This window comes from Myodes glareolus, chromosome 3 (genome assembly GCF_982192425.1).
Source record: "Myodes glareolus chromosome 3, mMyoGla1.1, whole genome shotgun sequence".
Classification (NCBI taxonomy): domain Eukaryota; kingdom Metazoa; phylum Chordata; class Mammalia; order Rodentia; family Cricetidae; genus Myodes; species Myodes glareolus.
The window spans coordinates 125,475,662-125,489,905 of record NC_142028.1 but is presented as its reverse complement, the minus strand read 5'-3'; the positions used below and the strand labels follow the sequence as shown (position 1 = coordinate 125,489,905).

Sequence of the window (14,244 nt, the reverse complement as noted above, 5' to 3'; positions counted from 1 at the left end):
CTGAGACTCTGTTCCCACCACGGATGCTGGCACTTGGATGCAGTACCCAGGCTCCTTTGGCATTCCTTTCATAGAACAGAAGCCAGAGAGGTGAAGGTGGGCCTGAGGCAAGCCTCTGAATGTGTGGGAATGAGCCCCCCCAACCCTAGGATTCAAGCTTGGCTGCTTCTGGCATGTTCACTGAGGACCCCTTGGCAGCCAGCCATTGTTAGAGGAGGCAAGGCAGCCAAGACAAGACGGAGGCTAATTACCTTGAGTAATAGGAAATTGGAAAGCAGTTGCAAGAAGACTGTCTAGGCCCCTAGCCAGGTAAGGACAGGGACCACAGATGCCTCGCCTGGCTTCAGTCGTTGGCCCGAGTGGACACTCCCACTCAAGATCACCCTACACTCCAATGGCCCAGGAGATCAGAAGCTGACCCCATTGTTGGGCCTTTGGGGGATGCTCTCCGTGTTCTGCTCCTGTTTGTTTTCTTTCAAAGCAAAACAAATGGAACAAACAAGGAAATTCAATTTCAATGGGGTAGGGCTGCTGACCTTTCTGTCTGTTTCACGAGGGTGAGCTTAGGACAGAAAATCGGCCTTGACCTTCCCTCCTCCGGTTGATCTCACCCTGCAGTGCTGTGTAAAATTGCATGGGTGGAGGGGCTGCAAAAGCAGTTTGTCTTTCAAGGTAGAACAAAGAAAGGGAGTTTGGATGAGGAGGTAGACAGATGAAATGACAGGCAGAGCTGAAAATTCCAATGAGAAATAGAGTAGAGAGACTGAGATGCCCTCAGATAAATAAAACCTTAGGAGAATAAAAAACTGGGAAGGCAAATGACAGACCCAGTCGGGAATCCATATGGAAAATAACCAGAGAAAGTTTATAAGATAAAGAGGTACTAATAAGGGAACAGAAAGGCGCTGTAAGCAACACAAAGGAAAGTGACAGAAACAGATTATTGGGAAGGGCAGGAGTCCTGGGGCAGGGATTGAGAATAGATCCTATGGCAAAACTCTCCATGATACCCCAAACTCTCAAGCTGCAATGACGCTAATCACCTTCATTTTAAAGTTGCTGCACCTTCAGAGCAGGCAGGGCATATGCAGTGTGGGTCCAGCCGAAGTGGAGGAGCAGGGCATGAGCCCAGCCTCCTCGGTGGGCACTAAGTGGTCCTCTTCCTTCCTGCTAGGCGAATCTTTTGGGGAACTTGGATGGAGGACATAGTGTCTGGCTGTCCACTCTTTCTGAGTCTTCCCTCATCTGACTCCACCCCTTCCTCTTCTCTAGCCACTCAGAGGACACCTTTCAGGGCTCGAAGGACCCAACCTTGCTCCATGGAAACCAGCTCACCCGGGGTAGTCCTTGGAAGGAAAGGACCCTGATAATGAGGGGCTGAATCAGAAATCAAGATGAACAGGAGGAAAGTGTTAACCTTTTCTGCTGGGCTCCTATGCAACAGGCATTCAGGCAAATTGTACTTATACAAGGTTTTATTCTTATTTTCTTCTTCTTATTTTTTTCAGAAGCAAGTGGTATTTATATTTTTATTTTCTATTTTCTATTTTTATTGATTTTATTGAGCTATATATTTTTCTCCATTCCTCTCCCTTCCTCTCCCCTCCATTCAACCCTCTCCCATTATCCCCATGCTCCCAATTTACTCAGATCTTGTCTTTTTCTACTTCCCATGTAGATTAGATCCACATATGTTTCTCTTAGGGTCCTCATTGCTGTCTAGGTTCTCTGGGATTTTGAGTTGTAGGCTGGTTTTCTTTGCTTTATGTCTAAAAACCACTTATGAGTGAGTAATATGATAATTGTCTTTCTGGGTCTGGGTTATCTCACTCAAAATGATATTTTTTTAGTTCCATTCATTTGCCTGCAAATTTTAAGATACCAGTAATTTTTTTCTGCTGTGTAGTACTCCATTCTGTAAATGAACCACATTTTCCTTATCCATTCTTCAGTAGAGGGGCATTTAGGCTGTTTCCAGGTTCTGGCTATGACAAGCAATGCTGCTATGAACATAGTTGAGCACATGCCCTTGTGGTACAATTGAGCATCCTTTGGGTACATATCGAAAAGTGGTATTGTTGGGTCTTGAGGAAGGTTTCTTCCTAATTTTCTGAGAAATCACCATACTGATATCCAAAGTGGCTGTACCAATTTGCACTCGCACCAGCAATGCAGGAGTGTTCCCTTGACCCCACAACCTCTCCAGCATAAGTTGTCACCAGTGTTTGATCTTAGCCATTCTTACAGATGGAATTCTTACAAGATGGAATCTCAGAGTGGTTTTCTTATTCTTAATAAGGTTCTCTGTTCTAGAATATCATAACAGAGGAGGGACTACCAACTGTTTTTTTTCTAGACGAAGAATTTGTCACTTAGAATAGTAAATCATCATCACATTCTGAGCACACAGGATTTGATCCGGATTCACACTCTGGCTAGTCTGTCCCCAAACCCTGTGCTCTTTCTTTTGCCCCATGCAGTATTCTTGGCTCAGAAGGAAGAAAAGAAATTTTGCTGAGGAATGAGCAAGCAGAAAATGAGAAACACCAAGAACAGACATGGAGGCTATTTTAAAACTCAAAACCCAGTCGGTCAGACTTCACGGGAGGAGAGCCGCCAGTGGGATGGGAGACCTTTCCAAGCAACACCTTGGCTTCCTGTCAGAGCAGCTCAGATCCCAGCACCATTATCAAAATGTATTTTAAAAGAAAATAAATAAAACAAAGTGGTGTCCAGAGATAGGGAAGATGAACTCATTACAAATACATTTCCAAAGTAGAGGAAGGAAGGAGACCCTACCCCAAGAGCTGGTAAGCAGAGACGGTACTAGACCATTGCAGAAAGAAAAAGTGAGGGGGGATATTTACCATATTTAAAAGATAATAGCCCATTAATCAGCTCTCACCATCAATTGCTTTGGGGACATTTATAGACATATCTTACTGCTTTTTGTAGACATTAGCTAAGCTAACACCACGTTGCTACAGTGCCACCAAAAGAAAGGGATACTCCTTCTAACTGAGTGGATGAGAGCCACCAGGTAAGGCTCTCACCTGTTCCTTATCTGCTTATTCATCTGACCCATCAATCGGAAGATAGATGAGGTACTGGGGAAATTTGTAATGGCCATAATTAGGCAGCAACAGATATAACAGTTGATACTTGTTAAACTCTAACTAGGGGTTCAGACCAAAGGGCCTAGGAGGATGAATGGACAGGTGAATAGGTAGATAGATGAAATGACAGAAAGAAAGAAAAGGGGAAAGTCTCTGGGAGATACACACATTCCCATGGAGAAAGAACTTGAGGCCCAAAGAATGAACACTAATAGAGAGAAAGGCATGAATTTGAACCGAGATCAATTTGTCTCTAGTGTATGCCCTTAAAGTGGGACATAGATCAGAAGCCAGCAATCAGAAAACGTTCTAAAACTTCCACCTTCTCAATAACGTCACAGTTTTAGTGTCAGAAGAAGATCTTACAGCTTTTACTTTAGCCTCATGCTTGCTGCATTGTACAGATGCAGTGACTCCAGCCCAGACATCCAGTGCGTACTGATTCTAAGGCTGGAAAGTCGTGTTCTCAAAGCCTGGTTCCAGTTCTTGTGTTCACCATCAAGACTATGGATATTCCTTAAGGCACAGAGTACATCATACTTCTATGGTCTACTTGTCCAGGTATCTCTGTGTACTGCAGAATTTATTTTTATAGCATTCACTGATCTCGCATGATTGAAGACAAACCTTGAATCATAACAACTGTGAGATTGTAGAGTTTGAGATAAAGGTCTAATTTCCAGCTCACGGTGATATTCTTGAGTTTGGTCTATCGGTGTATTTGTAGGACAACTTAAGTAAAGTTATACAACTAAATACACCACACACATTTTTATGTATCTTTTCATATTTCAAGTTATCTGAGGATAGGGTCTTTTGTATTATCTACTTGCATATCCGAGAATACCTGAGTGCAGTAAGAAGACATAAAAAATGCTAAGAAAATGAGGGAGTAAAATGAAAACCCTATGTGAGAATATATAAACGGATGAATACATTATTTGGATAGATGAGTAGAAGAGGCAAAAGGAGAGATATATGGAGGATAGATGAATGGTTGAGTAAATGAATAAAATGAAGGAATGAAAAATAAATAATGCAATTAAAAGAATTTTTGAATAATTGTTAAAACAGTTAACATCTCACCAATTACAGATTTCTAGGGTAATAAAGAAAGCGAATTGTGATTTTGCCATTAGGAAAATGATGAGATGATCTTTTGAACTCTTTATTGTTATTTATGATGGCTATCCACAGATATGATAATACTCATTCAAGTTGGAAACAAAAAAAAAAAAAAAACAAGCCTCCTGTCTCCTCTAACATTATCAAATGAATTTGACAGTGACTTCTAGGGGTTTTGATACAATGAGTCCATAAAATTCTTATAATATATATATGAATATATATGTATGTATTTATATATATATATCTGTATTTACATACACACAGGCATAAAAATAGACACATATATCAAAGAAGATACATATGTGAGCTATACATATCAGTATATCTTAATATATGCTTACACACACACACATTTTAGAAAACAAACACACACTATGAGAAAACAAAAGAAAGCAATAGGCAGGGATTGCCATGCTAGCTCTGTTCTATAACCCAGAGTAAACTGCTATCCGTTTCTTGGTTGCAGATTATTCTTCAGTAGGAATAATACACTAGACTTTATACCTGGCCTCTCTGGGCCCTGTAGCTCTTGGCTTGCATCCCTCACTGTGGTCTATATTCTAAACAGAAACTTCTAAACCTTTGACCTCCAAGGCCACATACAGACAAGCCAAGAAACACTGGGCTGCTCTGAAAAGAAATATTCCTGTTATCCCTCCCAGGCTTAAACCCATGCTCACTGCTTCTTACTCCCCACAAACCCATCACTACTTACTTGTAAAGACCGTCTGGCTCCAGGCACTTGAAGATCACTGAGTAGATACTGACTTCAGGGACCTCTCCATGGCTTCGACCAGCTGCTACACAAGAGGTGCCCAGGCCAGAGAGTAAGTCATCAGCAAAACTCAGGAATTCTCCTGGAAGGAGATAAAAACAGATGCAATCTCTAGTGCATGCTGTGATGAAAAAAAAAATTACCAGGGAAAAGTAAAGATATGAAAATGTCGCAAATTTGCATTTATAGTGCCTAGTCTCTGTATGATTTTTTAAAGATGACTTATTGCCATGTACCCAAGGCTGGCTTCAAACTTGTGATTCACTTTCTTCAGTCTGTCATGCATTTGCAGGGATTATAGCTGCTAGCCACCATGCCAAGGACACTATGACTGTTCAAACTTTTGCCTGAGGTTTACTACCTGTGAAATAAAAACACTAATACTGAACTTTGTAAGATATGGAAAACTTGCTTCTGGAAAAAAATCCAAAGCATGGAGCTAAGAAGCAGGCAAGCTTACTGCAGATAGGTTGTTCCAACACCACCCCACTGATGGGATCCTGTAAGCTACGAGGCCCACTCTGCCACCCATCTGCTGCCACCTCAGAGGAACTCTGAATCACAGGTTTCAGATGCCCGCAGTGGACTAAAAGGTGAGTGATCAGTCAGACAGCTGGGCACCCCACTGTCTAGGTCCTCGGTACAGGGACAAAGCCCCGGACCTCTCCCCAACCTGCCTAGGCTTTACTAGCCAGCCAGCATTCACGCTTCCTTCAGGTAGGCTACTCTAACACCACCCCCACTATCAATCGCACACTGTAAGCTGCAAGTCCCACTCTGCCCCCAAACTCACCCATACCCTGTGACCTCAGAGAAACTCTGAATATCAGACTGCAACTGGACAGACGAACAAAAAGAGTGGACCAAGAGAGACCTCAGTGAAAACACTGTTTCTAAGACCCCCTTAGAAACAGACAGCACTGCACAGAGTAGACAAGAGCAGCTCCTAAAGACACACAGCAACTGCAAGGGTTGGACCAAGAGGCAAAGACATTGGTGGCACCAGCTGGAGGAAGGGATAGGTAGGCACCAGTGTAAAAATTTATTCAACACCCTAAAAAGCAATATGGCAACACCAGAACCCAGTGGTCACACAACAGAAAGATCTGATCATCTTAACCCAGAAGAAGCAGAAAAAAATTAATTAACTATAACATTATGAAGATAATAGAGACTGTTAAATAGGAAATGAAAAATTCCCTGAAAGAAATGGGGGTGTGGGAGAAGACAAACAAAAAAATTAAAGAAATCAACAAATCTTTAAACAAATCATAAGAAAACCAAGAAAAAAACCAATCAAACAGGTAAAGGTAATAGTTCAAGACTTGAAAATTGAAATAAAGGCAATAAAGAAGACACAAACTGAGGAAATTCTAGAAATGGAAAATCTGGAAAAATGAACAGGAACTTCCAATGTAGGCATAACCAACAGAATACAAGAGATGGAAGAGAAAATCTCAAATGCTGAAGATAGTATAGAGGAAATAGATTCATTATCAAGGAAAACGATAAATCCAACAAATTCTTAACACAAAACATCCAGGAAAACTGGAACACCATGGAAAGACCAAACCTAAGAATAATGGAGATAGAAGAAGGGAAAGAATCCCAACTCAAAGGAACAGAAAATATATTCAACAAAATGAGAGAAGAAAATTTTCCCACCCTAAAGAAGGATATGCCTATGAAGATACAAGAAACTTTCAGAACACCAAATAGATTGAATCAAAAAAGTCCCCTCGTCATATAATAATCAAAACACAAAACATACAGAATAAAGAAACAATATTGAGAGCTGCAAAGGAAAAAAGACCAAACAAAATATAAAATCAGGCCTATGAGAATGACACTCAATTTCTCAATGGAAATCATGAAAGCCAGAAAGTCTTGGACAGATGTACTGCAGACACTAGGAGACAATGTACCCAGACTACTACACCCAGCAATGCTTTCAATCACCATTGATGGAGAAAATAAGATATTCCATGACAAAACCAAATTTAAACAATACCTATTCACAAACCCAATCTTACAGAAAGTACTAGAAGGAAAAATCCAACCCAAAGAAGCTAACTGTACCCACAAAAACACAGGCAACAGACAACCTCACACCAGCAAACCCCAAAGAAGGGGAAATACAAATATTACCACCAAAAATAACAGGAATTAAAAATCATTGGTCATTAATATCTCTTAATATCAATGAACTCAAGTCACCTATAAAAAGACACAGGCAAACAGAATGGATATGAAAGCAGGATCCAACCTTCTGCTGTATACAAGAAACACACCTCAACTTCAAAGACAGACATTACCTCAGAGTAAAGGGAAGGGAAAAAATTTACAGTCAAATGGACCTAAGAAATAAGCAGGTGCAGCTATCATAATACCTAACAAAATAGACTTCAAATTAAAATCAATTAGAAAAGATGAGGAAGGATACTTCATACTCATCACAGCAAAAATTCATCAAGATGAAATCTCAATCCTGAAGTTCGATGCCCCAAATACAAAAGCATCCATATATGTAAAAAAAGAATACTAAAGCTTAAATTGCACAACAAACCCATACACTAATAGTAGGAGACTTCAGTACCCTATTTTCCACAATTGACAAGTCAACCAGACAGAAACTTAACAGAGAAATAAGAAAACTAACATATTCTATGACTCAAATGGACTTAATAGACATCTATAGAATATTTCATCCAAACTCAAAAGATATACCTACTTCTCAGCACCCCAGGGTACATTCTCTAAAATTGACCACATTCTTAGAGACAAAGCAAACCTCAACAGATACAAAAAAAATGGAATAACTCCCTGTATCTTATTGGATAACCATGGTTTAAAGTTGGAGTTCTAAAACAACACTAATAGCAGAAAACCTACAAATTCATAAAAATTGAACAGTGATAAATTAAATCACTCCTGGATCAAGGAAGAAATAAAGAAAGAAATTAAAGACTTTCTAAAATTTCACAAAAATGAAGGCATGATGTACCCAAAACTATGGGATACTATGGAAGCACTGCTAAGAGGAAAGTTCATAACACTAAGTGCCTACATAAAAAAAGTGAAGAAATCTCACACTATTGACTTAACAGCACACCTGAAAGGTCTAGAACAAAAGCAGACTTACCCAGGAGGAGTAGACAACAGGAAATAATCAAACTGAGAGCCAAATTCATTAAAATAGAAACAAACCAACAAACAAACAAAAACCAATATAAAGAATCAATGAAACAGAAATTTGGTTCTTTGAGAAAATCAACAAGATTATCCAAACTAATCAAAAGGCAGAGAGAAATCATCCAAATAACAAAATCAGAAATGAGAAGGCGGATATAATAACAGACAGTGAAGAAATCCAGAGAATTATTAGGTCATACTACAAAAACCTGCAAAAGAAACCTGTAAAAGAAATGAACAATTTTCTGAATAGGTACCACATACCAAAAGTAAATCAAGACCAGATGAACAATTTAAATAGACCTATAACTTACAAAGAAATAGAAGATGTCATCAAAAGCTGCCCAACCAAAAAAAGCACAGGGCCTGATGGTTTTAGTGCAGAATTCTACCATTAGGTTTAAGGAAACAGTTGAAGCTAACTGGAAAGAGAAGCGAGGTAGTAAAGATTGAAAAGAGCAATTAAACTTTTTTAATCTAATAGTATAGAATTAGCTCTGAAAGGAGTTGAATTGTATTGATTCAGGCAGTGAATCTTCATTTCTGTACCTTAGTTTTCATCTGTGTAAGGTGAAAGTACTACAGTAATTCTTGAAAAAAAATAACATAGATGTACAAAAATATGAAAAGATAGATAGTGTCATAGTATTTAAACTTAGCACAGATTTAGAGCTAACTAAATATTTAGCAATATAGAAATGATTGTCAATTTGGCAATTGTAACCATATAGACTTTAAAAATAACTTCTGGAAAGATATGAAGATATATAAAAGGGCACTGATGACAGATTTTTAAGCTAGAAACAGGACAAACAATATTAAATATCTTTTTGTGAAAATTTTTCTCACATACGTGATTTTAATACAGGAGGAGTAGTCATACAGCACACGCTTGGCAGTGTTTATAAAGTGAAATCATGGACACCTTTTTATCTTAGTTTTGCTTATCTCTAATTTTACAATTATCTGCCAGAAATATACAGTTTTTATAAAGATAAAAATCAATAAAAATTACTAAAAATAGATAAAGTAAATAAACCTAAACAGTCTTTTAGCTCCTTTCTAATTTTAAAAGTTGGATAATTTTGAAGTAAGACTAGCATGTGGAGGAGGTATTTTATACCATACAGTATGAAGTACTATGAGTCCCCCTACCCACTGTTTCTTTACACACATTCATGTAAAGGAGGTAATGTTCTTTCCAGAATCCATAGCTGACAAAATAAACAGCCTATTATCAGGTACAGGATACAACTCCTCAAGGTTTTGGTCATATGTTTCCCAGAAATTCTCTAAAATAGTACAGGATATTGTCAAGGCTCTTTACTGAGTACCAGAACTTTGTGAAAAGACTCTATTATTTCAGACAAAATACTCTTTGGTCACAAACCAAAATCCAATCGATAAATGACCACGAAGCTCCCACCCTACTGGATAGCTTTCATAATACCAAAGGCTGCTGTGCAGGATGCTTGTTAAACAAGGTCACCACCAACTTTACTAAGTTGTGAACTACAATAACAATTACTGGATAATACATGTCCATGGGTGCAATAGTGGTACAAATATTATTGAGGAAGCCAACTGCTTTCTGATTAAATTTAAATCCCATTTCTAAGAAGAAAAGACATGCCTAGTATTGTATATTTGATCAAGAACTTAATGTTTAGGAGACCTAATGTTCCAGGAATGGATATGGTACTATTACTTTACTGAATGGACACAACATCAGATTTACCTCTTAATTCTTATTTCTATACTCAAAGACTGGAACATGCTTCAGATCTTATTGAAGAAATTTCTTTGTGCAGTGTATGGTGGCTAATGTACAAACTGACAACTGGCCAAAGTACGCAGAATAAATACCAGTTGAGTACTTAGCCACAAATTAAATATCTGTGCCATAATTGCTTTCAAGGCTTAGCAACCACCATGAAAGTAGGGAGAAAGATGTAAGAGTCAGAAATCATCAATGATTGGAGCAACATAGTGTCTCCTGAACATGGCAGGATTGCCATGCTTGTAAACTCACAGCAGCCTGGGGCTGCCTGCACAGTGCCTCCGAGAGATAAAGCCAGTCAACTTCTCAGCTGAGATAGGGGTCGCTCAGGAGCCTCATATCTAACTGAGGAACTATTTGATAGTTGATGTCCTCTGGAATAGGGTGAGTCAATTTTTGATGTAGGTGGATCGTCTGTCTATGTGTTACTTTCTTTGGTTAATAAAGAAACTGCCTTGGCTTTTTGATAGGGCAGAATTTAGATGGTAGAGTAGACTGAACAGAATGCTGGGAGAAAGAAAACAGAGTCAGTCAGACGCCATGATTCCCCTTCCTGAGACGGACGCTGGCTAGACTCATGCCGGTAAGCCACGACCTCGTGGTGGCATACAGATTATTAGATATGGGTTAGTCAAGATGTGAGAGTTAGCCAATAAGAGGCAAGAACTAATGGGACAGGCAGTGTTTAAATGAATACAGTTTCTGTATAATTATTTCAGGTATAAACTATCCAGGGAGCCGGAATCCCAGTGGGAATGCAGCCCGCCGCTCCCTTTGCAACAAATTTTCTTTAAAAGCATGGTCTTGCTCCATCAGTCCCATTCCAACTAGCCTTGGTGATCTCCCATTAGATCTGTCCCATTGTCTCAGTGGGTGAACACAGCCCTTGCGGTCCTGACTTCCTTGCTCATGTTCTCCCTCCTTCTGCTCCTCATTAGGACCTTGGGAGCTCAGTAATCAAACCGGACTCTTTGAATGTGGCTGATGGTAGAGGGTGACTGAGAAGCCAAGGACAATGGCACTGGGCTTTGATTCTACTGCATGGACGGGCTTTGTGGGAGCCTTGTCTGTTTAGATGTTCACCTACCTGAACCTGGGGGAATTGGAGAGGACCTTGGACTTCCCATAGGCTAGGGAACCCTGACTGCTCTTTGGCCTGGAGAAGGAGGAGGAGGAGGAGTGGGGGGGAGGGGAGGGGAGGGAAGTGGGAGGAGGGGAGGAAGTGGAAATTTTTAATAATAAAAAAAGCTTGGTCTTTGGAGGGTTAATCATCTTCCCTGAGTATATGGGTAACACAAGCTAAATACGGTGGGTTAGAAGTTGAGAGAAGAGAGAAGATCTATCTAGGGTGGATCTTAGAAGTTAAGGGGACAAGTGGAGTGAATATAATCAAAATATATTGCATATTTCTATGAAATACTAAAAATTAATAAACTATATTTTAAAAGCCCCACCCAGCTCTGATGCCCATGACCAACAACAATAACCAGCACAATAATCCTGAGTGTAATAGTGGCAAGCCATGTATACCTTCGCAGTAACCAACAGCTCTCTAATTGGCATTAAGTTCAGCTCCTTAGTAGAATGGTACTGGGAACCTAGCAAACTACCCAGGGCCACCACTTAACTAAGCCAGAGTAATCCCTAACTGTACTCTAAATAGTTACCTTTATTACCACAGATAAATATGGTATATCAACTCCATCAAGGCAGCTTCTTTACAAAAGACCATTAAATAAAACCACAACCAATGAAAATTCATAATTGTGAGCCCAGTCTTAGTAGAAACATCTACAATACAATTTAATATATAGCTCAGGGAACATTGACAAAGAGGTAACGAAAATGTTTTAAGGCTCAGATGATCAGGGAGTTTGTTGTGAGACTATTTTATGGTACTGTCAGAAGCTATAATCATGAAGTCTCAGCAATGTGGCTGCTCAAAGCTCAGCTAGAAAGTAAAGCTAAGAATCTAGAAAGAGACAAAGATGTTCAGATGCAGAATCTTGTTGACCATGGAGAGGTAATGGTCTTTCATCTTGTAGATCCTTAGATACCACATTTCTACTGTAAACCTCTTATATTGACCTTTTTGATAGCAGAATCAAAAGTCACCAAACATTTCCATTCTAATAGATATCAAAGCAAAATAGTATATGGGACAACAAATTAGAAAGAATGGAGGAAGCTGGATGGCGTGAAGGGATTGTTTCACTTAGTCTCCAGACTGAAGTCTGGCCGTTTGTACTTGTTTTCATACAGCTTGGTTCTCTGTCTGTCTGTTTTTCAATTTTCTTCCAGATAGCCATTGAAGAAATTGGCTCTTCATGCGGGAACTCAGTATGCTTGTAACTAATACTAATTAACTCTCTGGAAGGCAAAAGATGGCTGGCATTTATTTTTGAAAGGACACAGCTTTCCAGATATTTCCATGAATCTCAGAATCGTTCCGGCCATGGATTAAAAGAAAGCCTTATAAGCATGTTTGGTCAGTCAGCACAGTTCTAACTCCTGTGTAGCTCTGAGGATTGTGAATATCATGTAAGGGAGAAACTCAGATGGCCTGGAGTATAGCAACTCCTAAAGAGGGCACAATAGAAGTACAGTGTCCAGATTTCATGAGGACTAAGTGAAATAATGACTGAAGAAACTTAATAGGAAGGGAACTTATGCTCCAGTATGTACTTAATTCTTATAGCAAACAAGTCAGAAGTCAGCACTCCACTGTAACCATTAAAATTGAAAAAGAAGGGCCTAAGACTTGAACCTCTAATTATCCAGTGCTGAAGTCTCATCTTTAATACTATGCTGCCTCCTGGAGAGAACTTTAGGGGGATACTGTTCGAAACCTAGTTTTCTCAAAGCTAGTCAATTTACAGCTAAGTTCATGGCACCCTCTTAGTGCTAGGGGCTTGTGGAATGCAACAATAAAAGAAATGGTCCCTGACCTTCTACAGCTATAACCTGACAACAGGAAGGGCTGTTAAATAAAAGAACAGACCCATAAAGTGAATTGTAAGGTTGCTTTTCTTGGCTTTCTACTCCACACTGCAATGTAACTTATGTGGAGGCAGGTGAATGAATGACCCTTCAGTGTCCTTCCTTACCTGGTGAGCAGGGCCCTTGGAGGGACTCAGGAGACTTCTCTGCACAAATGCGGATCACAGTGATTCATTCACATGTATTTGGTTCTGTCACACACCATACTCTGAACCTGGCATTGTTACAATTTTCTGAGTTAATGTAATGCAATAGGTAAGATCCTAGGTCCTAAATTTACTCTACAGAGGGCTAGACCTTTGTATACCCTTGCTAACTGTCTGCTTTTGAGAAGATCCTTACCTCTGACACTTGTTTCCTTTTTTTTTAAATCTGTAGAAATATAATAGTAGAAAATATGGCATTGCGAATATGCAAAGTGTCACATAAATTAATCATCAAAATGCCTATCACACATGAAGAGCTCAAAAATAGCTGCCATTATCATTTTGTTTTATTTGTTGTTGCCACCACCACGGTGTAGAGAAGAGGATTCTTAGAGATTCTTGTGTCCACGCTGCTCCACTCAGACATGAAGTCTAGAGAAGCGACGCTTCCCTCACTATACACGGACAGGTGGACTGGAGCAAAGCTCCGTTCCAGTTTTAGTCATGTCCTAGTATATAACACGACTTTCCTCAAGCAGATATGCAGAAGTTGGGAACTCTTGACAGGTCACCGGACGCCTTCTTCTTCACTTTGTGGCTGCATTTGACGAGAACACTGCTTGTTTCCTGAGCACTCACTGTTCATTAGGCTCCACGTCAGGTGTAGGAGGCCACCTGCTGTCATCCTAAAACCTGCAATTCCTGAGAGAGCTATAGAGCCCACCACAAACAGAAGACTGTGAATTGGTCTCCAGTATAAACTAACCGTGGTTTGCAAACTACAGCAGATGGAATCCGGGGTGAGGGTTGAACCCTGGGGGAGTTCCCATTGTCGTCCTCTGCATCTACATTAACCTTCAACCATGTTAGTAATACATGTTTAATTTAGTTTTCATTTTTATTTGATATTTAGTTTATTTTCTGTATGTGTGTATGGTATTGCCATATCCCACACACGGAAGACCAAGAACAACTGGATCATGCTGTCTTCTACCTTTATGTGGGTTCCAGGGATCCAATTCAGAACATTAGGCTGGAGTCATGCTGTCTTCTACCTTTATGTGGGTTCCAGGGATCCAATTCAGACCATCAGATTTGTGTAACATG

General features: G+C 39.7%; 1 protein-coding gene across 4 annotated transcripts in view; it reads right to left on the bottom strand.

Moving 5' to 3' along the window:
- The window catches only part of Astn2 (astrotactin 2), a 979,028-nt gene that overhangs the window by 45,750 nt on the left and 919,034 nt on the right, over positions 1–14,244 (bottom strand). For all 4 annotated transcript variants that reach the window (XM_048459341.3, XM_085686116.2, XM_085686117.2 and 1 more), the window contains one exon: positions 4,960–5,101. In XM_048459341.3, the coding sequence (XP_048315298.3) occupies positions 4,960–5,101 (142 nt within the window). The remainder of the gene's footprint in view (positions 1–4,959; positions 5,102–14,244) is intronic.